The sequence below is a fragment of the Haliaeetus leucocephalus genome, unplaced genomic scaffold, assembly GCF_000737465.1.
Source record: "Haliaeetus leucocephalus isolate CR32 unplaced genomic scaffold, Haliaeetus_leucocephalus-4.0 Scaffold626, whole genome shotgun sequence".
Classification (NCBI taxonomy): domain Eukaryota; kingdom Metazoa; phylum Chordata; class Aves; order Accipitriformes; family Accipitridae; genus Haliaeetus; species Haliaeetus leucocephalus.
In genome coordinates, this window is record NW_010973062.1 from 368,662 (window position 1) to 393,615 (window position 24,954).

Here is a 24,954-nt window from a genome sequence, read left to right on the forward strand (position 1 = left end):
AAAACCCCCACCACCCCCCCCCCCCCCCCCCCCGAACCCCACCTCTTACAGAAATCACAAAATAACAACGTCATTGTTAAACTAAAAGATCCTGGAATTCCTTCTACACACTTTCCCTGACATCTTCACACACTAAAATGCAGGGGTCAGTGGTACTGAAACAAGGAACGGCAGTTCCACTCTCGTGCACATATGAAAGCAAGTGACCCAAGCTATTATTCCAGTCTGAGGCACTTTTTGTTCCTAATATCCAGATGCAGCAGCTTTTTTTTCTTGCTTTCTTTTTTTCTTTTCTTTCTTTTTTTTTTTCTCTTTTTTTTTTTAAAGGAATGACTGTGGACACCTCCTTCACATTTTCCTTCAGCATTTTCACTTCATAAAGCTGCAGTCAATGTGTTTTGTGTGTGGTGAGAAGGGAATGGCACATTCAGTGGTGGTCTCAGCCACAGCCTACATTGGTGGCTCAAGTAGTCTCAGGATTAGGTCTTTGTGTGTGATGAAAGGATATGAAAAGTCAGTTATTTAAACTCAGTCAAGCTGTTGATTTTGGGGAGGAAAAAGGTTTTGCAATTCAGTTTTCCTCAATAAATCACTGCCCTTTTCCAAGGGCAGCTGCAGATAGTTCACATGTTCACAGTATTCTCCAGAAACAAAACAGACCATGATTTTTTTTTCCCCCTCAATCCAACATAGGGTAAGAAATCAAAATGCAGGGGCCATCACATTGTTACTCAAATTCACTAGAAAATAAAGCAGAAAATCAACTCTGTTAACAGGTAGTAAGATCACCGAAGAATTAAAAGGGCAAGAAACTGCAGACAAAAACATCCCTTTAGAATTTATCATAATAATTAACAAACCCAAAAGAAAGTCTGAAATTTACTTCACCATCCTATGTATTCAATTGGTTTATAGATATACTTTTCAACCAGTGGTTTATCTGTTTGGGAGCTCACCCTGAGTCACCTGAGACCACAGTTTAAAGATGTTAAGCCTCTGCAGATCCATCTCAAGATTCAGGTACTAAAAACAAGCCTTTGACAAGCTCTCAAAAACATAGCATCCAGAATACTGGCCACTTAGGAATGTGCATAAAATACTATTAAATATATTGGATTCTTAACTCCTAATACTTCCTCATTAAATTCTTTTATTCTACTCCTTGGCTGACCTTTTCCCAAATTACTATAGTGTGTTTTGTTAGTGCTGCATTGAGCTAGACATTGCGATGCATTTTAACATTTTAAACTACAAGCCCCACATCTACCAGTGAAATCCACATCAACAGAACCTTCTACTCCCACAGAGCTTATGGCAAGAGGAGGAACATCAGTTGGTTGTAACACTGAGTAAATCAGCTGGTATTTTCCGAGGAGCCTAAGAAATTAGTAACAAAATCCCACTCATCTTAAATAGCTCCTGACTTCCTTAAGTCCCTTTGTACTTATTTATAGGATGATAAGGTTTGTACCAACTAAAGAAAGCATTTCTGCAATTATTGCGTTTGGGTAGCTCCTTGAGGCTGCTGTCAGGCCTGCCCTCTGATTAAACTAACAAATGCATAAATAAAGCATATATGTCTAAATGAAGTAGACGTTTAAATCCTCTTAGAAACTTTTAAAGCGCTGTAATGGCCTTCACAGAAGTAGTCCTTTACCTGAGGAGACTGTAACTTAGTTGGAAAACACCTGCCAAAAATATATAACTCGGGACAGGAAAAAGAAAGCGAGATGCAGAACTGAGGCTAAGGAGGCTAACAGTACTGAGGCAAGTAATTGAAAATATGCAAGCTCACAAACACACTCCCCATCCCCATCTTCACCAAACAAATTCATTCAGCTTTTTCCCTATCTGAATCAACCTACAAACATGAAGTACTACCTGATATTACAAACATATTTAGTGCCATATTTAGTAGGAATAACAAATGTCTAAGTGAACATAGCACTGCTTTTTATTTTATTTTCTGGGAGAGCTGGTATGGAACCTTATGGCCAGCCAGAATCCATTACAGAAGATAAGGCCCAGGCTTGGACTGCAGACTGTAAAGTTTATTTTTTACTTTAATGAGCTTTGAACTGGACTGTAAATGTACAATTAAAGATGTCTCAGCTGAAGGGCCTAACTTAACCTTCGGTTTCATTTCAGTTTGTATACTTCACATCTACCCACTGAGTTCTGCTCAACAGCCATGTAGTCAAACGTAGCCATGAATGTGTTCTCATAGAAAAAAGAGACTTATTTCCTATTTATGAATCTTGTGGATACAGCAGTAACTTCTACAAAAAGATAGTCAACTGCACTAACATGACATGTCTCATATGCTGTTAAAATTCCTAAGTTAAGGGGGAAAAAAAAAAAAAAAAAAAAAAAGACCGCCCCCTTTTAGTGGGGACTGCCCCTCCTGCCCCCAATCTCTCCAAAGACACGCTGTGCTATATTTTGGCGCACTTAAAACCAAAGAAAGAAAGGATGCCAGGAAACTTTAAACGCAGCGAGAGTTGCTACTTTGGGAGCTATTGCAGACCAACAGTTTTGCAAAATCTGGCCAGGTTTTCAGAAGAATACATAAGGTCTATGATGCATTTTTGTGCTTGCCACATACCTTTTATTTTTGCTTTAACAAATAAGTGTACAGTAACTATTCACTGTCTTGCAGAGAACTGTTTCTTCTTCATTGACTCAATGGAAGATGTAAAAAAATTCAACTCTTTTAGTTCAAGGAATTAATTTTCATCCAGTATAGCTGTCTGTACTAATCATGCTCATTATGACTGTAGTGCAGTGTATAAATCTTATTAGGCACTCTAAAAAGAACATTATCAATTTTTAGCATTGCCTTAAAATCTGTACGCAGTGCAATTATGAAATTCTTGAAACTAGTAGATTTTAATTATTATTTATAGGTATTTAAATGGGCTCATATTGTAGTTTTTGGGTGTCCAATCACATTGTGTTTATTTGTGCAGAAATTATACACTCACTTGCCAATATAGTAAAAGGGTGGAATGTTTCACAATGATCCTAGCAATAACTCAGAAAAACGACCACTTCTTCAATGCAAATCCGCTCAAGAAAAGCTTCTACACACAAAGTAGAGATGAACCAGTTACTGCATTGTTTATTAAGTTTCACTTGATTCCTCCTGACAACCATTTAAACAATGAATGTTGGGAAATGTCTCTCAAAGAATCAACAACAATGGCTGGGATCAGAGCTTTTATATTTAGCTAATACTGTTTTTAGAAAGGAGAAAATATTTCTTCCTGAAGGGATTATAGGAAGTCTTATAAAAGACACCTGCAAACAAAACAAGTGACAAAAGATCTCTATCATAATTGATAACAGCTATCCTTTGCAAAAAATCTGTGCTTCTTCAGAAATAAATATATCTTTGCTACTGAACTTCAAAAGGCATCCACTAACCAACAAGCTTGCTGATCGAGAATAGTAAGTTTTAGAAACCTGCCAAGAAGGAAGTGCTTTTGTCTTATGGATAGCAGGCATTATTAATCAACAGTAAGTTCCTAAATTTTCTTTTCTGATGCCAAACAGAACAGGCAAGCTTTGAAACATCGTATCTTTTTAATAGTGCACTGGAGGTGTTACATCTGCTTTATTTTTTGAAAAGGAAAACTTTTCACTTAAAATACTTACTTCAGAATTTGACAAATTATTCAACAGGCAATTTAAAAGAAACACACAAAGTAATCAACATGAGGGGAAATGTTTACAAAACGCGGTTTACAGTAAGGAGCCTGAAAGAAGAAAACAATCACAACTAGAGCAACAGCCTTCATTCTTTCATTCCAGACCAGTTAAGTTTTGGTAAGAATATACTGCCTAAAGTATCTATAGGCTGGTCAAATAACTAGGTTTTCCAATCTGCTAGTAAATGATTCGGTCCTCTGTATGTGCTGTGCATACAGGTTACCTCCTTCCTTAGCTTTCTTTTGGAGCAAACCAGATGATTCCCTCAGAAAAAAAAAAAACCAGTGTAATTCTCAAGACGGTTTGCTTCAGGGTCTGCTTCCAAAAGGAAGTATGGACAAGACCACACCAATTTTGGCTCCCTCTGCTTACGCAGACTTCTCTAACACTTTCCCAGCAAATTTTGCATCCTCAGACAACCCCACATGCCTTTAAACCACATGCCAGGGCATGCAAAACACCCACTCGGTTTCTTGCTATAAAAACACCATGCAAGTGGGCTGCAACACAACTATCACATTATTGTAAATGCACGGAACTAAGGAAAGGGGTTAATCGTTTTATCTCAAGACCGCAGGACCCAGAGGATGCTCTGGCCATGAGTAGTATGCAGTATGAACATACACAGTGCAGTCTGCTGTAAAGGGGACAAACCTATGCAAATACAAACCCCTGTGCATTGTGCTTGGTCTAATGGCCGAGGAGCGCTATGCAAGAGATGGGTTTGACTTTGTGGATGTAAATCCTACCCTAAGAGGAGAGGACAAGCATTGCAGGACAGCCTGAGCTTCCAGCCAAAAAGAAAGGCACAGATGTACTATTCCAAGAGAGCTGAAATAAAGAAAGATATTCTGTCTAACGAGACAGTTAATGAAACTGAAAAAAATTTGGAATCTGTATAAACAGTAGATAATGAGTAGTATATTCTAGAAAGAAGTTTATATTGCACTTTCAGGAAAGAATTTGTCACGGCCTTAAAAGCCCATGAATTCAAAATCTTAATTATCCACTATAAGCATCTCCCTAACTCACAAAAAACCCCAATTGCTTTAATTGATAGGTAAAATACATCACCTTCCGTTCTTCCCAAAAATGACATGTGGCACTGTAATGCTTTGAAAAACAAACACACACCTCAACTTTAACAACTTCACTAAACTAGGAAAAAGACTGTATCTTAAGAAGTGTTTTTACTAATGCCTTGGAATATTTTTTTTGTTTTCCTATTTTCAAGAGTTCAGCATTAACAACATGATTAAACTGCTCAACATGAAATGGTTTTGGTTTATTTTTAAAGAAGTCAAAACAAGGTTTAGATCCTGAATAAGTTATCTCTAAGAGACAAAGTTAGCTATAGCACCTTAAGAAACATTTCTCCCTTGAGCATGACAGGTCTGATCCACTAAGTCATTTCTTTCTCTAGCCTCCACAATTCTGTGTATTCTGTTCTTTTCATACAGTACCATCATTTTTTTGGCAGCTTTATCCTTCTGCAATTTTTTTTACAAGTAGGATTAACAGCAACTGCAACATAAAAATTACCTTGATGTCATATATAAACCTTTATCCTTTCATCATCATCAAAATCTCAGTGCTTTGTCCATCTTTCTTGTCTGCAGCAACTTATTTCACTTGTTCCTATTAAGGCTATTATATTCACCCTATTACTACTAATCTTTTCTTTGTAAATAGCCACACCTATTTTAATCCAAAATGGTGTGGTAAGCATTTGATTCTTTGTGGAAGTAGACACGTAATTAGGTTAATCTGTGCTATCTTTTCATGTGAGTTGATTGTTTCTTTACTATGGACATATTTCTTATAACAGCAATAAGCTTGCCAGATTGCTTGGAGGCAAATCAGGAGCAATTTACCAAGCATGTAGCTACTATGAACTGAAATCTTGACATAATAGCAAGCTGTGTATAGCCACTCCTACCTGCCAGTTATTACTCATGTTAGCTTTTTACTGACACATTAAATTTCAACCGCACCTTTCTTTCACAAACAAGTACTTTCATTCAACTCAGCTACAACTGTGACAAATAGCTGATCTTCACCAAAGCATACAGGAATCTAAAATCTGAATGCAGTGCAGAAGTCTTTGACAGTAGCAACCAAATTACCTGCACGAAGTCCAAAAATGTCAATGGAAGCAAGTCATCCAGGTGGCCAATATCTTTGGAGAAACGATTTAAGATTCTTCCTACAGAAACAGGGTTGGAGAAGAAAAAGAAAAATAAAGTAAATATAATTCCTGAAAAGATCAAAATATCTTAAACACACCATGTTTTACCACTTTAGTAATAATTAAAAGGAAACAGCTAGAATCTAAAGATAAAAAGAAACTTTTTGAAACCACCATGAAGGGAATCTTTTACAACCACTGCAATATATTTTGAAGAAGAATACTTTTTTTACAAATGCCTTTCACCCAAATATAAAACCTTTACCTAAACTGCTAGGAAAAAATTAAAATCGGCTATGAAGATAATCATTCAATGGAATTTAACAGGTGAAACACACATGCTTTCTATGCTCAACATGTGCAGGTAAAGGTTTACAGTTCAGACAAATTAATGCAAGTTTCATCAAGTAAAGTCAGCCAGAATCTGCTCCTATCCTTGACTGAAACTCACTAGTGCATGCATGTCCCAGATAGATCATAATTGATCTAACTGATCCTTTTTAGTATTTCTGTTCCTACCCCTCCACCATTATACGTAGATTCAAATTGCAGGTGTTTTGGAAATAAAATTTGTGATAGATTTGTGTTCATGCAGCCTTACTTTTATACTTATTCAAAACCTTGACAATACTGGTCTTTATTAAAGCTAATAAAACAACTTTTAATCTGCTGTCAGCGAAGCATTTACACTTCTCTATTTTACCAAGTTCTACTCGGGTGAAAAAATCAGTTATAGTGAGAGTTCTTTAATAATTGAAGTCACAACGCTGCCACCCGTAAGTGGATTAGTATCTTTCACTATTAATCGATACCTCTACTCACCAGGAAAGAAACGAAGCTAAGGATGAGAATCTGGCCTTTTCTAAGGTGTGTAATGCCTGTGCATGCATTCGCATTGCTTTTTTATCTACATATATCTTGATTCAATTATTACTTCTAACTGGTACAAACACATTCACTGCATTGGCAACAAAAGACTTTTTTTTTCTTTTCAAAGGAGCTCATTAAACTGAAGGTAGTTAAGTTTAAAGTTTCCATGGAGTGTGTTGGAGACATAATTCAGAGATAAGAGCATTAACTGAAGTAACTTCTGCAGCAACCATCATTCTAGTTTTCTGTTCATGGCTGCCTTGGAATTACGAATTTTGTTGCATCATGTTGGATTTCTTTTTTTAAGGGAATTTTTGTTCCCCATCAAGCACTACGCAAAACATCCTCTCCTCAGGCCTGGGATGCAACTCCAAAGAGATATACTGGTGGCGAACAGCTTGTTCTGCAGTATTTTACTACCAAAGGCAGTTACTTCGGCAGACAACAGTAGGATTCATCCTATTTTTAGGCTTTGCACACAGAGAGGAAGGGTATATAGCAGCACAAGACTCCGCAAAATCTCTTTCATCTGTTTCTACTGGGAATGGCAGCTGGGGGTGTTCCCTTTCACTTAGTTCATGTTGGGGCAGATATATCAGAAGGAACTCCAAGGCAATTTTTTTTTTTTTTTAAAGTTTCCTTTTCCTGTGATTTCCTTACACAGAGACTGGTCGTGGAAGAGTGATCTAGCACTACTACATGCCTACCTTAGCTAAGACTTCTTACTATCTCAAAATACCACATTTCAGGTTATTTTCAAATGAAGCAAGACTTCATTGGCAAAGGAAAATCATTCAAAGAGGTTAAATGCTTCCTTCTGACAGGGCTTTCCTTAGTGGCCTGTCCAGGAGGGACAGAGTAGGGAAACAAGATGGCATAATGGATTGGGCTCAGGGTATTAGCAATGTGTTCCCAGCTTTGCCACTCATCTCCTGAGCGACCTCACTTTCTCTTAGAGTGAAGGGCAGAGCAAGGGGAGGTGGCAGTGCCGAGCCCCTCCGTGAAACGCCTTGAGACCCACCAATTGACAAGCTGTACACAAGGGCAAAGGATTATTCATTCCTGGAGCAAGCAAATCCCACCTTAACTCAGCCTTGGCATCCCCCTTTGGCTTTTAACCCCAACTAAGTTTCATCTGCAGTGGTTTCAGACTGCAAAGGCCATCCCATGCCGCACTGCCAGGAGGCAGCGAGGCTACTCAGGCTGGATACTTTCCATGCCCACAGGGCAGGTCAGGTCAAAGCTGGCACCTCCAGGAATCAAGCGATGCCTTCACCATCTCCCTCATCCCACAAACAAGTGGAAGAGCACATCCAGGCTTGTTCCTGGAAAAGTGCTGTGCTTACTCTCATTTTGTACAGTACAGACAAGGCCTTAAGGGGTAGAGGAGAGAGGCCATTACAAAACACTTGCTGTTGAAAGCGATTTAACTCTTGGGTTATTTCAGTTCCAGCAGTGGCTCAGAGTTCAGCTCTCATTTCCCTCCCCTGAGACTTCTATTGAAGAATCACCCGTTAAAGTTGTTCAAGGAAGAATTTTGAGTCCGAGTTTTGGTTTTGGTTTTTTCCAGCAATTGTTTGAATAGAATAGAACAGAACAGAATAGAACAGGACAGAACATTTCAGTTGGAAGGGACCTACGACGATCACCTAGTCCAACTGCCTGACCAATTCAGGGCTGACCAAGTTAAAGCATGTTATTAAGGGCATTGTCCAAATGCTTCATAAACACTGACAGGCTCGGGGCATCGACCCCCTCTCTAGGAAGCCTGGTCCCGTGTCTGAGCACCCTCTCGGTAAGGAAATGCTTCCTTGTGTCCAGTCTAAACCTGCCCTGGAGCAGCTTTGGACCATTACCACAAGTCGTATCGCTGGATACCAGGGAGAAGAGATCAGCAAAAGGCTGTGACAACATCCAACCATTGCCTGAGAAAGTTTCAGCGTCGCAACAAGGAGAGCTTTAGGCTGCAAGCACGAGACAGATCCGTCCCAGCGCTTTCAGGGGTAAAAAGCCAGCATAGATATAAATGAGAGCTGCAGAATACTTGCCTTCATCCTCCACACCAAGAGCGACTGTGGCAATGTTCTCCTTCACAGTAACATCTCTTCCAGTAAGGTTCTTTGAGGAACAAGGTCATGAAGGAAAACTTACCTCACTTGAGCCGGCCTCGGTAGTCCCTTGTTCTTACTATCTCTTCCATATATCCACTAACCACCAACTACTCTAGTACCCACTGGTAATCGAGCTGCTAATTAATTGCCCAAACTGTATTTTTGGCAATTGCCTTATGAAATTGTCAAGTCTAACAGTGTTTTTACAGACGGTGTTTTGACAGAGCTGCGAGCTGCCACCAGGAAAGTGGAAATTAATCTGACATTATCAATAAAACATGAATACATCTTTTAATCTGCCTAATCCTCTTAAAATGTAAATATATTAATTCTGTAAAATGACATGGACTAAAATACACGTGAGCAAAAGAAATGGTGTATCAAAAAGACAGACCTTGAAAAGTGGAACCTTTCACAGTCCACCTGATACAACTAAAGCAATTTAAACAGTGGGGACATGAGTCAGCCGCTTCCCAAATAAATATACAAGTGAATCTCTGGTAGCAGAACTTCATTTTTTTGAATTTTCAAGTTATTGAAAAAAATAATTTATGGTCTATTTAGTGTTTGGACATAGTAATTCTGCAAAATGACACCTGAAGTCATTAAGCCTAGGAAAATACCTTGCTTCTTGCTAAGAGGTCCACATCTCCCTTTTGTAATGTTAATCCAGTGACCATTAATGTTTTTCTACTGCTAAAAGCAAGTGACAGAGCCACAGGCGCTAGCCCTATTTTTGTTGTTGCTGGTTTTCAAAGATATTATCCCAGTGACTGTATAAGAGAAAACACAGGCCTGGAGATGTATTTCAGATCCTGTTCATATGGATATAACTGAACCAGCATTTTAGTCAGCATGTCCTACGCAGAAGCAAGCTATGGTAACCCACAAAAGCAAGCAAGTTCCCTCACCATATACGAGAGAGTGCAAAGCACCTCCAAACAGAAGTGCTATGCTTTGGAAATACCTACAAAATGCCCCATAGCCATCATGATATTGCATCCAGAGCGATTGCTACATTTATAAGGATGTCTACAAGTAAATAAGGCCTATTTCACAAGGTATGAAGAAACAACTGTTTCCACTTACTGAAAGCACAGTAAATCAGTGGATTGCTTATGCATCATTAAGCATGCAAGAAAAAACATTCCAGATATGGAAGTTAAAGTAGCCATTTTGAGTCAGGACTCAGAATGCTTACAGTTATGACTACAGTTTCTACTAGCATCTTTCTTCAGATTAAAGAAACTGTTGCACCTGCTATTCCAGAAGGGCAGGACCTGCACAACACCCCCCCCAAATTTTTTTTATCTCCAAAACTTTTAATATCCTTCTCTCCCAAACTTACAGACTATCAACATCACCTTCCCACAATACTTCATACTTCCAAAAACCCCCAAATGCCTTAAGTGAGCATTTTTGTGATACAGATGCATGCCATGAGACAATAATTCTTAGGTCTAGTCCAGTTTTTTCAATTTACAAAAATTTTCAAGCTCACTTATTACTTGCACCCTTTACTTATCCCAGTGAGTTTCAGTCTGGGCTTCAAAAGCAAAAAGAAAATACTAAATCTAAAATTTGTAAGGCAAAGGAAATTTCATGCAACCAACAACAAAAAAGTCTTTTAAGAAACCAAGAACTAAGTATGCCAATGTTACAACAGCATCCAAATTTGTGAATAGTATCTGATTCTCAGGCTTCCATGTGGTGTGCAGCGTCAGTAGCAAGCTGCAAAAGGGAACGTGCTCTCTTCAACAGTCCTATGTTTGTTTTTACATCAAGTAACTTAATCAGAACACACACTGTTGTTAGATTTCTTCTGAAGTAATTAAATAACTATTCAATGCCAATTAATCACAGTTAAATAAGGGTCTGTCACCAAAGTGGTATGTACACATTTCAGACTATTTAATGGTCAAATACTTGGCAGTATCAAAGTTAAACAATGATTCATTAAACCTCCTCCACTACACAATAGTTAGGCTAAACTTGCAAGTGAAAGAATCAAACCTCTTTTGTTCTCCATGAAAAAGACATCAAACCTCAGTATGTGATATTCTTTTCTTCCTCACTCTGTAAACTGCTTTAATTGCATGAATCGGAATGTGTTCAGGTGCTACATATCCACTTTGCTTCTGCAGGTGCCTACTGATACTTTTGAATAGATGTTCAAACCTATCATCCAAATAATGAAAACACTTGACAGTGTGCCACACCTATTTAAAATGTTTATACATACTTTACGATGAAAGAAATATAATCCAAACTGAATCAACACTTAGGATGTAAACATCAGAAAAGAAAAGGATTTTTTTTTTTTTTAAAAACAAGAAACTAGGATCCTCCACTGGAACAGCCAAATGCCACCAATAGCATTTGATATTGTGCAACCTAAATTCCAAATATGAAGGACCCTAAGAGCAGCAGTACATTATTTCTAAATGTATTTGCAATTTCTAGTATACTTTGTTGGCCAGTGCATTCACTGAAATACTTCTGTATAATAGAGTGGGCAGATTGATTTTACATAACTTGCAAAGAGTTTACAAAGCCTTTATACCCACTTGCTTCATCACACATTGCAGAAACACTTCGTTGCTACTTCTGTAGTCCACTGATTTGCCTCTTTGGAAAAGAAAAAGGTCTTAAGAGCAGGTCCTTCTAGGGACAGAAAGCTTTTTTGCCGTGTGTGTTATTAATAAATACTGCTTTGCATAGTAACCTAAACTCCTCCATGGCAATTGGCCTAAATATCAATTTTCACGTACAAGTACGCTGCATTTACCAGGGGGGGAAAAACATTCAAAATCTGTTTATCTCCTCTGCCACAGTGAAGGCCAGGAACAGCCCCCCACTGCCCAGCCTCCATGAAGAATAAGTAACAAATTAAACACTATTATCTCCCACTCCTTGCTCCGAACTCGCAGAAACCTGTCTGAAAGCAACTTGTACCGCTAGGAATGGATTCAAGAAGGTACTTGGTCATACACGTATAACTAAATGCAAGCAACCCCAACTGGGACCGTACTTTGCTTGAAGGCAGTCATGCCGCAGAGACGCTCTTCCAGCCCAAGACGAGCGTAATTTAGAGGGGCCGACGTCAGAGGGCCGAAAGGGCATGCTTCACGGCCACCTCCTTCACCGCGGGAGGAGGAGAAGACCCCACACACCACGCTCCGCCGAAACCACGCACCGGCGGCCACCGCGGCCAGGCGTCACCACCCCCCTCGAGAGAGAAACCGCGGACTTTTAACAGGCCGAATTACAGCCAGAAAACCAAAGACATTTTATACATACTCATGGAAAGAAAATAACGCTCAGGAGCGTGTATGTGGTAGCAAAAGCATACTCAAAGGTAGGAATAAAAGAAATAGCTGCACGGAACTGGGTATGTTTAAACGCCCATCAATTTAACTACATTGAACGTGTTTCCCATTCTGTCAGTGGTATAAATCGACAGCTCGCCACATATCTTGCTGTTAAGCTATGGCATTCAGTGACTGATAAGTCTTCAGCCATGCTCAGTTCGCACACATATGCCGAAAAAAGAGAAAAAGAGAAGAAAAAAAAAGAAAAAAAAAAAAAAGTACTGCAACTACAAGCAGCCTTCCGTTTCATCAAAGCAGCGACAAAGTGGATTGTCCATATCAAATGTTGGCAGAAAGCAGACATTACATCAACCTTGTAGAATACAACTATGAAATCAACAAAATAATTAAAGATGGATTACCGACTTTGAAAGGAATTGTAAGATTGTGAAATATTTCTTCAGAAAGAAATCTGGAAATGCATCTCCTGCATAGCTGTCAATTACTGATCTACTCTGGCTTTTCTTCCATATTTCTACAAAGAAACGTCAATAGGTCTGTTATCTTTTTTTAATATATGTTTAGCACCACATGTCCACACAAACTGCCATATACAGCATTACTGTCTTCCCCACAGGCATCCTATAAATATAAATAAGAAATTCTACCCCATTTTTTTTCTTTAGCAGCCTGAAACTGACAGGAATATTATCACTTTCTTAGACATTTGCAAATGGGCACAGTGGTGCTGGGCCAAAATATGCTGAGATCATAATATCCATTTATCTAAACTGCCAGCATGTAATGAATTCAGGTGGGATGCCTTCTATCCAAATTAATTTACTACTTGAAAAGGACTTTTTACACGAACCCTGTCAAACAGGAAAACAGTTATGAAACGAGAAGAAAACATGAACACTGTGTTTGATCTTATTTTTAAGTGTAGGATTTAAAGAAAGAAGGATAACTATGATGAAGATAAGAATGGAAAACAGGCTTCTTTGGAAATGAATTTCTATTTTTTACTGCTGATGGAGTCGTCTACATTATCTACTACGAATACATTGATCCTAACCATACAGTTGTTTCTTGAACTTTCCAGTCCACTAGAAACACACAGTATTTTAATGACCTACTGATTAGAATACAGTGCAGAAAGGATATATAAAGTCTTCATTAAAAACAGAAGCACAGAAAGAAAAACATCTTGATGGGGTTGGGGGGAAGTATAACTTTCCTTCTTTCTCAGTTGCTTTCATGAGAAATCTTGAAATACCTTCTGCATCATAACTGCCTTTCATACTATATATATCATTATCAATTAACCAAGTTGGTTACAATTCCAGCTGTAACAGAATTTGCAAAACAGAATTTAACTTTGGTGCTACATTACACTTGCTAACAAAATGATCTTTTTTACAAAAGCACAATAGATCTGGGATAATATATTCATTAGCAACTTTCAAATTATTGATCCCTGCAATGATACCCCCTCAGCCCAATAATTAACATTCACAGATTCTTTTCTATTGTAATTTATTGTGAAAGACTGGAATCATTCAAAAGAACAAACTTCTGGCTATGTAAAAAAGTTTTACCCCATATCCTGAGTACAAAGCTACATCTCCGCTTCATAATTAGAATGACAATGAAAGCAGACCCCTGCACACCCCCTCTCCCCCCCCCCCCCCAACCCCGGAATAATATTAAACCTTTCATATGTAATTCTATGATGAAGATTGCCAGAATAAAGTTCTAACCGTTCCAGAAGTTAAGCTCTGGATATCCTATCTGCTTCTTTTTCAACTTTTTTTTTTCACTAGAGCTATTTTAAGTTATCCTGAGTTTAATGAATAAAAATCTACATTTAAACATACCAAAACAAATAAAAATATCTTGCTGTTTATGTTGTAGTATACAGCAGAAATTAAGTTGTGCTGTATTTTGGCAGCACATTAGAGTTGGTGGCTTGGTTTTAGTTTAAGGCACACAGTCTAACTGAACCAAAAAAAAAAAAAGTATTTATACAGAGGAGGGGGTACAGGCAGAGTTGACACTAGCCTCCTTCACCGTCCTGAAGGGGGGGGGGGGGGGGGGGAAAAATAAAAAAATGGTAACCACTTGCAACTTCTTATTAACTCACCTTTAAAAAGATGTCAAGTTGTACACTATCTACAGTATTTTCCATTCATTTACACCACCTTCTTTTTCTATGCCAGATGTAAAGTTACCTACTTCTCACCACAATACAAAGCATCACTATAGTAGAATAGCATATACTAAATACAGTCCTATATTGTTTTTTTTTTACTAGCAAGATTATGAGTTTAATTCTTTGCTAAACTATTTAACCACAAACACACCCTCTGCTGAAAAAAGCATTTGTGTAGTCTAGTTCTTTTTTCTGTTATAAATCCAATTTGGATTGAAAAATATGTCCCAAGTGTCGTTTTGCTGGAGGGGGCCGGGCGGACTTACAATGAATTAAACTGAACACTACAAATCAGGATGGACTGAAATATCTGGAGAGTATTCTGTTGCTGGTATTTTCACATGAGAGGAGAAAAACAGCTTTTAGAGCTACTTTCAGATTTGGGGGTTATATATAGATATACATCAATACAAGGATTAAAAAAAAAAACCAGGAAATATGACACCTTTCTGGTAAGGTTTTTCCAACAACAAAAAGGAGCATTCCTGTGCTATTTTTAAGACTAGATTCAGAATAGGCTTTAAATACTGTATTTCAGAAAAATATTGGGGGGGAGGAATCTCACATAGGTCTTGCAAATCTGCTCATATTTGTTGATTTTCTTACCATTCCATCTCCTAAAGATAATTCACTAAATAAGAATCTTAATTTGCTTCTTTTTAATGTTTTTCTTCCCTTTTTTTTTTTTAGGCGTTGAAGTTAGAAGGGCTCAATCATCACTCCACTCTAAGATGACAATAACCAAGTACGACATTACTGAATATAAAGCTTTTGCCTCCTGAAATCTTGAGTCAAAACTATCTGGTTGATACAGTTACCATTCAGAAAACAAGTATTATCCTGCATTTTACCAATCATATATAACCAGATCCCCTCCCACACACTGAAAAGAATGATTCTGATGATCCATTTTCTTCCTTTGTTGAAACCATGGAAGGGAATTCTATATGGACTGTTGCTGTGAAAGCCAAGCCAAGACTTCTGGTCTCTACCTAGCCCATCCATTTTGAAAATAAAGCCTTTGGGCAGCTCAAACAGCAGAGGCATTTCATGTCTGCATCTGACTTTGTAAACCCCTGTCTTCTGCTTGGCATGTTCCTTTGGTTCGATCATTCATTTTTGTTTAGCTTCAGTTTCTTTTTCTTTCTCTCTTTTTCTGGAAAATGTGAATTGTTTGGCAAGGAGAGATTCTCTCTAAAGCTCATTCATTGTGTACGCATGTAATGATTCCTGAAACACCTTCTCGTTTTTAACTACTCATACTATAGAAAAACCACTGCAACAACACTGGTTTGGCTATCCAGAATTCACAATGGATGACACTGGATAATTTTCAGTGAGGTTTTTTCCTGTCTTATATGAAATGTCATTCCTACTGAACTCAAGAGAAATGCCGGTGTAACTATCAGAAAATTAGAACTGTGTCTCTTCTAGTTTGCTGTGAAAATAATCAAAGCATTTGCTTGGAAAATTTGCTGTATGTTAAAAAGACAGCCCCCATGAAACGAAAAATTTTGCTTCAATTTAGGACACTTTAAACCACGTTAGAGCAAAGCCACAGAAAATTTGGAAACAACTAGATTCACAACTTAGGTACTATTCACAAAACCACAAAGGAAGAGGATATTGGGAAACCTGTCATCCTGTTTATAAAGGTACAGCCAAGCCCAGGGGTCAAGACACTTACACGAAAGGTGAAGGTTGGGCAGAGACGCAAGGGAACGTGTTATTTTTACCAGTCACGGTGCACACACTGAATGTGGGTCGCCCACCTCTCCAGCAAACGTGTTAATTGCTCTACTAGAGGCAATTCTGCGGTAGGGCTCCTTCAGTCTCCGCTCTTGAAGCTGCTCGCCCTTTGGATGAATCAGTAAGTATGGCACGGGAAGAAGGCAAATGAGCGTGTGCCTGAAGGCTACGGCAATCAGCATGGGAGGGACTACAGTTGGATTCAAATACCTCCCCCCCCCTTTTTTTTTGGCCTAATTTAGGGCACAGAATGGATCCTTTCCTGCGAAGCAGGCTGTAGGGTAGAAGGAGGAATGACTTCACCTCCTCTTCGGTTTTGTGATTGGCACCAAATTCCACTTGCAAATCTCGCCTGAGAAACAACCAAAAGTCTTTTGTCTTGGAAAAGCTGAAGGCAACCACATCCCAAGCGTTTTCTTCTAGCAAGGAGTGGTGTCCAAAGGAATCTAGATATAGTCTGACAATGCATTTCTTTGGGCCATCAGCTTCTGGGGAAAAAAAAAAATCACCATAATATAAACTTCTTTACAGCCTAAACTATAATTAACAACACTGAAATGGAAGTGTGGGGTATAATATACATTCAAATGAGAAAAAACAAAAAATATGACCTCTTCTCTACTGTATATTATATTCATTACATTAAAAGAAAGAAGTTTTAATAATTAAATGATTAAATGCTAAGCATTTTGAAAAGTTATATTGCACTTCATATGACTTTACTGTACCCCCTCTACTGGGCAACTATTAGAAAGCTTCACCTCAAAACCAAAAAAGAAAAACATACTAGGAGTAAGCAGCTGCAAATGAGGAGTAAGTGGCTGCTAACCACACTAAAACACTAGTAGTGTATAAATCAAAACCAAGGAACCTTTAATGTTCATGTAGAAATATACCTTAAATTCATCCCCCTAGATTTTTTGATAGCTGAATGCTAGAGGTTAATTATTTTAAAAATATGTGCTTACATATACATTGCTTAAAATTAAAGAAAAATCTAACATAGCCCTATAATTTTATCTTTTTTCATGGCTTTTAAATAATAAGAAAGAAACTTAGCATGATAAATATGCTAACAGCAACACTTCTTCACTTTTCTATAAACATAGAAAAAAATTCACACACATCAAGGAGAAAAAAATGGCTTCACCGAACAGTCATTCAAGCAAAAGTGAATACGATTTACAATCTGTTTTGTCTTTGTTCAATTCAAAGAGAGACTTCACTGTGAAGCTCTGATTTACAGCTGTCCAGCACTATGAACTACTAAATAAATAAATATGCAAAAATAGAAGAGTGCCTCCCGTAACAAGGGACTCCTCAGAACGCTGCCATTTGTTACTCGCATGACAGAAACACCCAAAAGAGGATTAATGTATCTGAAGTGGGAGGCACAGCCTCACTAGCATGCATGCTGGACCATCGTGTAGCCAGCAGCGTGCCCTGCCCTGAAGAGTTTGTTGTGTCAGTTGAGAGAAACTAACACAATTGACTATAAAAGGAACAACGAGCAAAGGGAAGATGTAGCAGCAAGCTGGAACAGAAAGTTGCAGGACAAGATATGTGCCTTTTTGCCTTTTTTTTTTTTTTTTTTAAGTATGGGAAAACAAAGGGGTCAGGGAATTAATGAGTTTCTCCACCCGTGTTTAACTACTGTCAGTGTATAGTTATACTGCGGTTACAATGATACTGGTGTATCTTGAGAGATGATTTTAAGACTAAGAAGAGCCAGCTTGTGGATGAACTTTACTGCACAGAGAGCAGGAAGTTACAAAGATGTAAGCATGAAAGATAAAAAGGCAAAATGATGATGGAGGAAGGAAGAAACACAGGAATGTGCCAACAGCTCCAGTTACCAGGTGCAGAAACAGTAAAAGCTTTGCATGTGGCTAATGCTCAAATGAAGCCACACTCCTTTCTACACCTCCTGGTAGACTCCCTCAAAGTACACTGGGGCCATAAGATTAAGAAAAAGCCTTCTCCATCTGGCCCTGGGGAGGAGCTGCAAGACAGAACTGTCAAAAGACTAGCTGGTAGTAACAGTCATAGAAGTTGATGAACCCGGGATGTTTGGATAGAGAGAGCTTTGTACATATTGACTTGAATTTTTGCCCTGTGCAGACTGGCTGCTTGCACATGCCCTCTCCTTCACCCTCTGCTTCATTCACTGCATATCCGCTCCCCATTTCCACCTCTGCCTCCAACATTGCTTCTTCCATTCCCCTTCACCATGGAAGGGCACAAGTTCTGGATACAAATAAGCATGCCTGAAAAAAGAGGAGAGAATGTCATCCCATGGACAAGCAAGGCACGAAGCCTGACATGGCGAGGTATAGGCTAGGAAGCGTGGGATAAAGCAAGTGAGAACAGAAGGTGAACAGAAGGTGGCTGCAACACTTAAAACTAGAAGAGTGCCTGAATTAATGTTTTGGAAATGCAGAGTGACAAAGAGAGCCCCATAGGGGAACTTCAGTAACTACACATGAGCCGTAAAGGCAACAGGAAAGGTGTTTTACATTGAAAACCATGGGAAATCCTTACAGCAAGTGAGAGATCAGGTTCTGAAATAGTTCCCAAATTAAAACTGTGGAAGCAAATGGCCACTGTCACCTGAAGGGAGACAGCAAAGTGCATCCAGGACATACTGCAATAACCATAAGCGTTTGATACATACAGACTATTCACAAGGTTATACTTAGACGCATGAGGCAAGACTCGCTATCTATTGAGAAATGTCTTTAGAGAACAATTCAGAGGATTTTAGTTACTTCTTGCTTTAAACTGCTCTTACAGGAGCATAATTCACTCCGCTAACTACAGAACTGCAGGAGCAACAGCCAGCTGTGTCTCAAGTTAGTCTTTAGAGTATACTCTAATTAGTTTGCTTAATTTCATTCAGATGGGGTCTTAAGAATTCACAACACCAATTAAGATTTCAGGTAGAGGAATTCTTGGTAAAAGTTTTCTTTCTTCCTTCAAAATGAAGATGTCTGACTTTGGGTCTTAACAATTCACTTATTTATGCATTCATTTTGTTTCTCTGACATCCATTTTCACCACAATTTGTTTTTGGGTTGTTTTTTGTTTTTTTTTTAAACCAGCAGCTTCTCTGCTGAAACTACATCAGACCCATTAGGATGAAAGAAGTTCCAGGACTGCAAGGAACTGGACAACTAAAGGAGCACTGCAAAGACTAAGACAAATGACCTATCTTTCAGGTATCCATATCCAATATATAAAACACTATAAAATCCTCTCATGGACTTAAAGCACAAGTTGTATTTTGGAATAAACACTACAAATTTTGCAAATAATCACTGATCATAACCTGATCCCAGACATTTTGGGAATGGCTGTTTTAAAACAACTGCTTTGCTGTTATTCTGCGTTAAAAAAGGCATTAACCAAATCTCTGATAAGGCAGGATTGAAATGGAAAAACACTCATATAATAATGAAATTAAATGACAGAAAAATATCTTGTGTTTCTCCTTCCCTCTTCATAAAACAGCATGAACACAGAACTTGATTCTGCATCAATTTGTGGATACATCATTAAAACATACACAACAAAAGTATAACTTCAAGCAAAAAAAACCATGGAAGACAAAGTTATGTCAATAACACAACCACTATTAATATTACAGAGTATTAATTAGTAACAACTTAGCATTGCAGATATTTAATTATAATATTTAGAGAACAAATGTTGGCTCTGAGGGTTTTCAAAATGTAGCTTAACTTTAGAATGCATATGAAAAGCATCCAATAAACTTTTCATCACAGCTGAATGGTATTTACAATGCCTCTTAACTTTCTGAATGTCTATTTTGTCCTTGACTGACTCTGGAGAGGAAGCCCTTAAATAGCAATTCACATTCCAAATATGAACATTCAATTTCTAAAGTTCTTAGTGGTCAACTATACAGTGGTCATGCTTTCAGGAAGAGGTCACGAACAAGTTTAAGTGTCTGCATCACTCTAAAACCTTTTAGGACCTTCTGGTCAATTGAGGGTTGGTTTGTTTGTTTTGTTTTTCCAAAGAAAGGAGACTGAAGTGTCTCTTGACATCAAGGTTTTGTACCCTTTCATAATCCAGTGTTTTTCTGGAAAACTTTCATATCACAGTTGGTATAGAAAATATTGGTCCTATGAAAGAAAAGTCAGTAAAGCACATGATCCATGTGGTGAGGTGTATTCCACCTTCCAGAAGATTCCTTACTTCAGCAGGGTACCACTCTCATAGCTGCAGAAGTCTGTCCACAATGGACAACCTGGCACGATTAGAAGTCAAGACATCACAAATTACCTGAACGAGAACCCCCCCAAAATATTGAAAACAAAAACATGAGGTATGTTGTAAACAGTATCACTAAGGTGTTACTGTTTGCATGGGTCACATTCTTTCCTCCTCAGTGCATTCAGGCAACCAAAGGACCATTATGTTCAGAAAAGAGATCCTGGAAGAACTGAAAGGTTCTGACATCAGAGAATTCAAGCTAGCTGTGAATCCCATTGAGGAGGTATGACTCATCTCTGAGGTTTAAATTAGATTATCAACCAAGTGAAGCAGCACAGTAAATCTACAATAAAAGATGAATGCCTACAGGAAAATAATTTTTGCCCCTAGTGGCAGATACTTGAACTTTAAAGGATCTGAGACTAAGCTCTTTGTCTAAGCCTTCCTGACAGAAAACAATTGAAATAATTTCTTTAGTTGGTCCAACTTTGCTCCATATGCCACATGGAAACAATATCTAAACCCTCTAAAATAAAGTATATTGTCACTTCTAAACCAATTGAGGATCAAACAATTTACAGAAACCAAGACTTATTTTGCTGACAATTAAGCTCTATCACCAAGACTTGAGATTCAATGAAATTTGACAATTGTGAAGAAAGAGGCTTTTGTCTGAGTAAGTCTGAAGCATTTGGAAGAACCAACAGGAAATCAGAAGACTGAATTAGATGGAAGTATCAGAGCCTTTGAGGATAGTCTAGAATTCACTAATTAAAATAACTGCCTTCCTTGCTCTGTTTCCTCTCTGAATTGCTTTGGTTTTACAGCAGAAAGGCATATAGCAAGAGGCAAATCTGGTCTAAGGAGCAAGCATTATACCCACCAAAATTCCTCTTACACCAACAGCATACTTTGTCTATGCTGCTGGCCAAGCTTCATTATGAAGAACCACCATCTCTTTAAAGATGAGATGAAAGACAAGTACGAATCACTGCTGTACACCAGATCTATGTGGTGTGAAGGGCCTTTAAAGCTTTTTTCTTCCATGCTGAAAGCCACCACATTTACTTTGTAGTAATTCATACACAACCCAAAGAAGTTTGCAAGTTCTATTCCATCCTAGTGCTAGAGGTCACTAGCTGGGATAATATTCTTGCACCTCCTCCTCGTGGAGTCAAAGAATGAATATAGTCTTCTGTTCTTCCAAGAACTGTAATACTGACTTGTTCTCCTTCTGCCCTTTTAATTGAAAAATACGTAAGACTTCTATTCAAAACACCTCCATGCCTACTTCACAATTAATAGAAAGCAGTCAATAAGCATTTGAATGTCTTGCATCTCATGAGAAATATGAGCAACAGAAGCAGAGCACAAAGGTATTAACAAATTAAGTGGTGCTCACAGCACTACATTTTAAGCTGAAAACATCTCAGATAAGTTCAGAAACTTGGGATTTTGCATTTCACAAAATATTTGTGTCTCTATTAAAAGTACATAATAATATTGCTTTATTGTGTGGCTAAGATGGGAAAACAATTAATGAAAACCTATTTTTCCACAGGAATGTTTCTATTTTTTAAGCAAACACACACTTCTAGAAAGTGTCAGATTGGACATTTCTACTCTCAAACACTCAGCAGGTGAACAAAATCATCTGTATAAGCCCTAATAATTTTTGAGAAACACTTATTTCTGAACAACCACTTTTAAACACTGTTCTGTAAGCCTTCAGTAGTAGCTGGGCAACACTGCTTATTAAATTGAGGTGCAGCAGAGTTTATTTTTTTTTATCTCAATTTAAAAAAAAAATGTTGGGATTGTTTTTTCCATTTTTTCTGTTGGGGATTTTGGGGGGTTTAAGTATAAGTGGCATTTAGTGAATGGCTTGAATTCAATATTAAACCATACTCGTAGCTTAATTATGAAAAAAGATAATTGTCACTACATATTTGGAATATTAAAACTTGTCAGCTCTATAAAAACCTCAAGGCACTTTTTTCTTTCAAATTTGGTTTTGTTTTGAAAGCCCTCCTTAGATAAGATTTCTTAATATTAGAACAAGTCTAGTATAACTAGTTTTCTGTTGAAAATATTGGGGAAAAAATGTTCCCTGTATATCGTTAGTTCAATAGAAAAAAGATGACACTTGTAAAGCTAAAACCATCTATATTTTACAGTCCTGGTGCTTTCAATTTGCAGAGCTTTCTGCAGATATCTTTTGTACTAAATGAGCATCAAATATTTTTTTTTCTCCAACAGTAAGGGAACATTAGCTGACTAAAGGTAACTACTGCCAACTCTTCCTTAAACCATTTTACCTTTTTTTAGTCAGGAAATACCAGAAATATTCTGGAAGGTTAACAGTAACTGTTTACTTCTGGCTGGCTGTTGAGACTGGGGGGGGGGGAATTGTTATTCTAAGAGGAGACTGGGGAAGGAAGGAAGGGAGAAAGTAAAGAAGCATTACACTAACATCAGGCAAAGCATATGAGTTTTATATATATTTTTTATATATATGTGTGTGTATATATATAAAAATATTAAAATTATGGTTCTTCCCTTTCTTTTAAATTTAGTGGTAAATTCAGAATACTGAAGACTTTAAGATACTCATCCTTAAGAACACAGACAGCTAGGTACCCTGAACCTCCACACTGTAGTGGGTAGCAAAGACAGCTCTTCTCCAGCAAGATTTAGAGCAAAAGCCTAACATTGGTGCTCTCAATAATGCCCTGGAAGAGCCTGCCTCTTTATCATGTACCTGGTAAGCCTAGGCTAATGTTAACCTTTGTGAATACCCTTCTTTGCCTGGTCATTCCTCATTATACATACTCTTCAAACTGGAATCATAAATGGCTAGTAAATAAAAATAATCATGGATTTGAAGAAGTTCTATTATTTTATGCCAGAAAATTGTATATTTTACTCACTGAACCCTTAATCTCTATTACTGAAAGGATAATCTTACCATAACAAAGATGCCGTTTGTACTTTATACTTAACAATAACTTAACCAAGTAAGCACCATACAGCAAATCTGGTCTGAACAGGCATAGAACCCCAGCACTTCAGTTCACTTTTAGCTTCTCCTTCCGTAAACTGAAGGAAAGTTGGGCTCCTATCTCATTAGGTGATGCACAGATTTACTCATGTTTACAGGTCATAATAAAAATAGAAGGTTCTTCATTAAGTTGCCCAGCATTAAGGATATATTCCCCTATTTCAGTGAGAGGGAAGAGAAAGCAAACACAAGTGATAGACAGCAACAGTACTTCTGAAACTGTTCTTTATCCCATGCAATGAGAAGATTGCTGCACATAAAACATTTAACATTCTAAACCCGATCTCTTTAAGTGAAGACAGACACTCACCACCTTCTCTCTAAAGACCAGCATGACAGATTATATACATAAAATAAGTGTACTGAAGAAGAGATAAATGAGATAGTGTAAAGTTTATTTAAAGCTTTAAATGTTCATATTAAAAAGGAGAGAGAGGGGAAAAAAACCCCACAAACTGAGCAAATGCCCCCAGCATCTAACACTTACTGTCCTCTGGGCATGTCCTACAAAGGATGGGGCAGAAACAGTATTCCTGTATGAGAAATCACTTATGACATCTTAGAAACAGATGTAGGAACTTTGCCTGAAAATTTAGACTGAACTGTATCTATTTTGGGTTGTGAACATTCAAACTGATGAACACTGGAACCACACCACACACACTGAGAAATGAATACATGCAGGGACAAAGGAACACGTATTCCCGATGAAGGGAAACTTACCACAAAGCACAGGGTTTTCTTCTTGCCTACGCACGAATTTGCAATATTCTGCATTGCATCATTTGCATATTAAACAGACAATAACTTCATTGGGAAAAAAACAGGTTTACCACACACACAGAGAAATCTCATCACATCTGATAAAAAGAAAACTGAGGAAGAGTTAGGCCATCTATCTACCATCCATTATACCTTATAATTATCAACAATAATGTCCATGTGCTAAATCTTCACCTTCTCAGTTTTCCACGCGCCTTCAGGTTATTCTGCACTCTGTGCCCCAACACTAACACAGGCTAGCGAAGATTTATACTTGAAAGAGGGCAGGCCACATGCAGAAGACAGTGTAAAGGGATTGAGGGAGATGGAAGAGTGGCATTCCCAGACACAGAAAGCAGAGGATAAATTCAGGTACAGAATGGATGAAAACTGACAAGGACCGTGCCGGTGGACAGAAAACCCACGAACTTCTGAGAAGTTTAACTTTAAACTTCCTTTGAGTTTACAAATGTCATAAATGTTGCACAAGCAGCACATGATAAAAGCTTAAGTTCGAGCAGTATTAGTGACATCTATATTCTTTTTTTAACTGGCCAATGAGGAAGGATGAGGGGATGCTACAACTAGAAGACAAACGAGCAGGTCGGTAGTCATTTGTGAGTCTTCTACAGCAGTGAAAAGTCCAACACAAAACCAAACCCCCTCAGTATACAACGCACTTCTACTCTGAACCAAACAGTTGAGAATGAAGACTTTGACTTTCTCCCGTATACCAGTCC

The 24,954-nt window shown here is 38.0% G+C and overlaps 1 protein-coding gene across 1 annotated transcript in view; it reads right to left on the reverse strand.

Annotated features, from left to right (window-relative positions):
- The window catches only part of ABCC4 (ATP-binding cassette, sub-family C (CFTR/MRP), member 4), a 144,935-nt gene that overhangs the window by 57,980 nt on the left and 62,001 nt on the right, over positions 1–24,954 (reverse strand). The window contains exon 21 of the mRNA XM_010578329.1: positions 5,838–5,917. Coding sequence (XP_010576631.1) covers positions 5,838–5,917 — 80 coding nt within the window. The remainder of the gene's footprint in view (positions 1–5,837; positions 5,918–24,954) is intronic.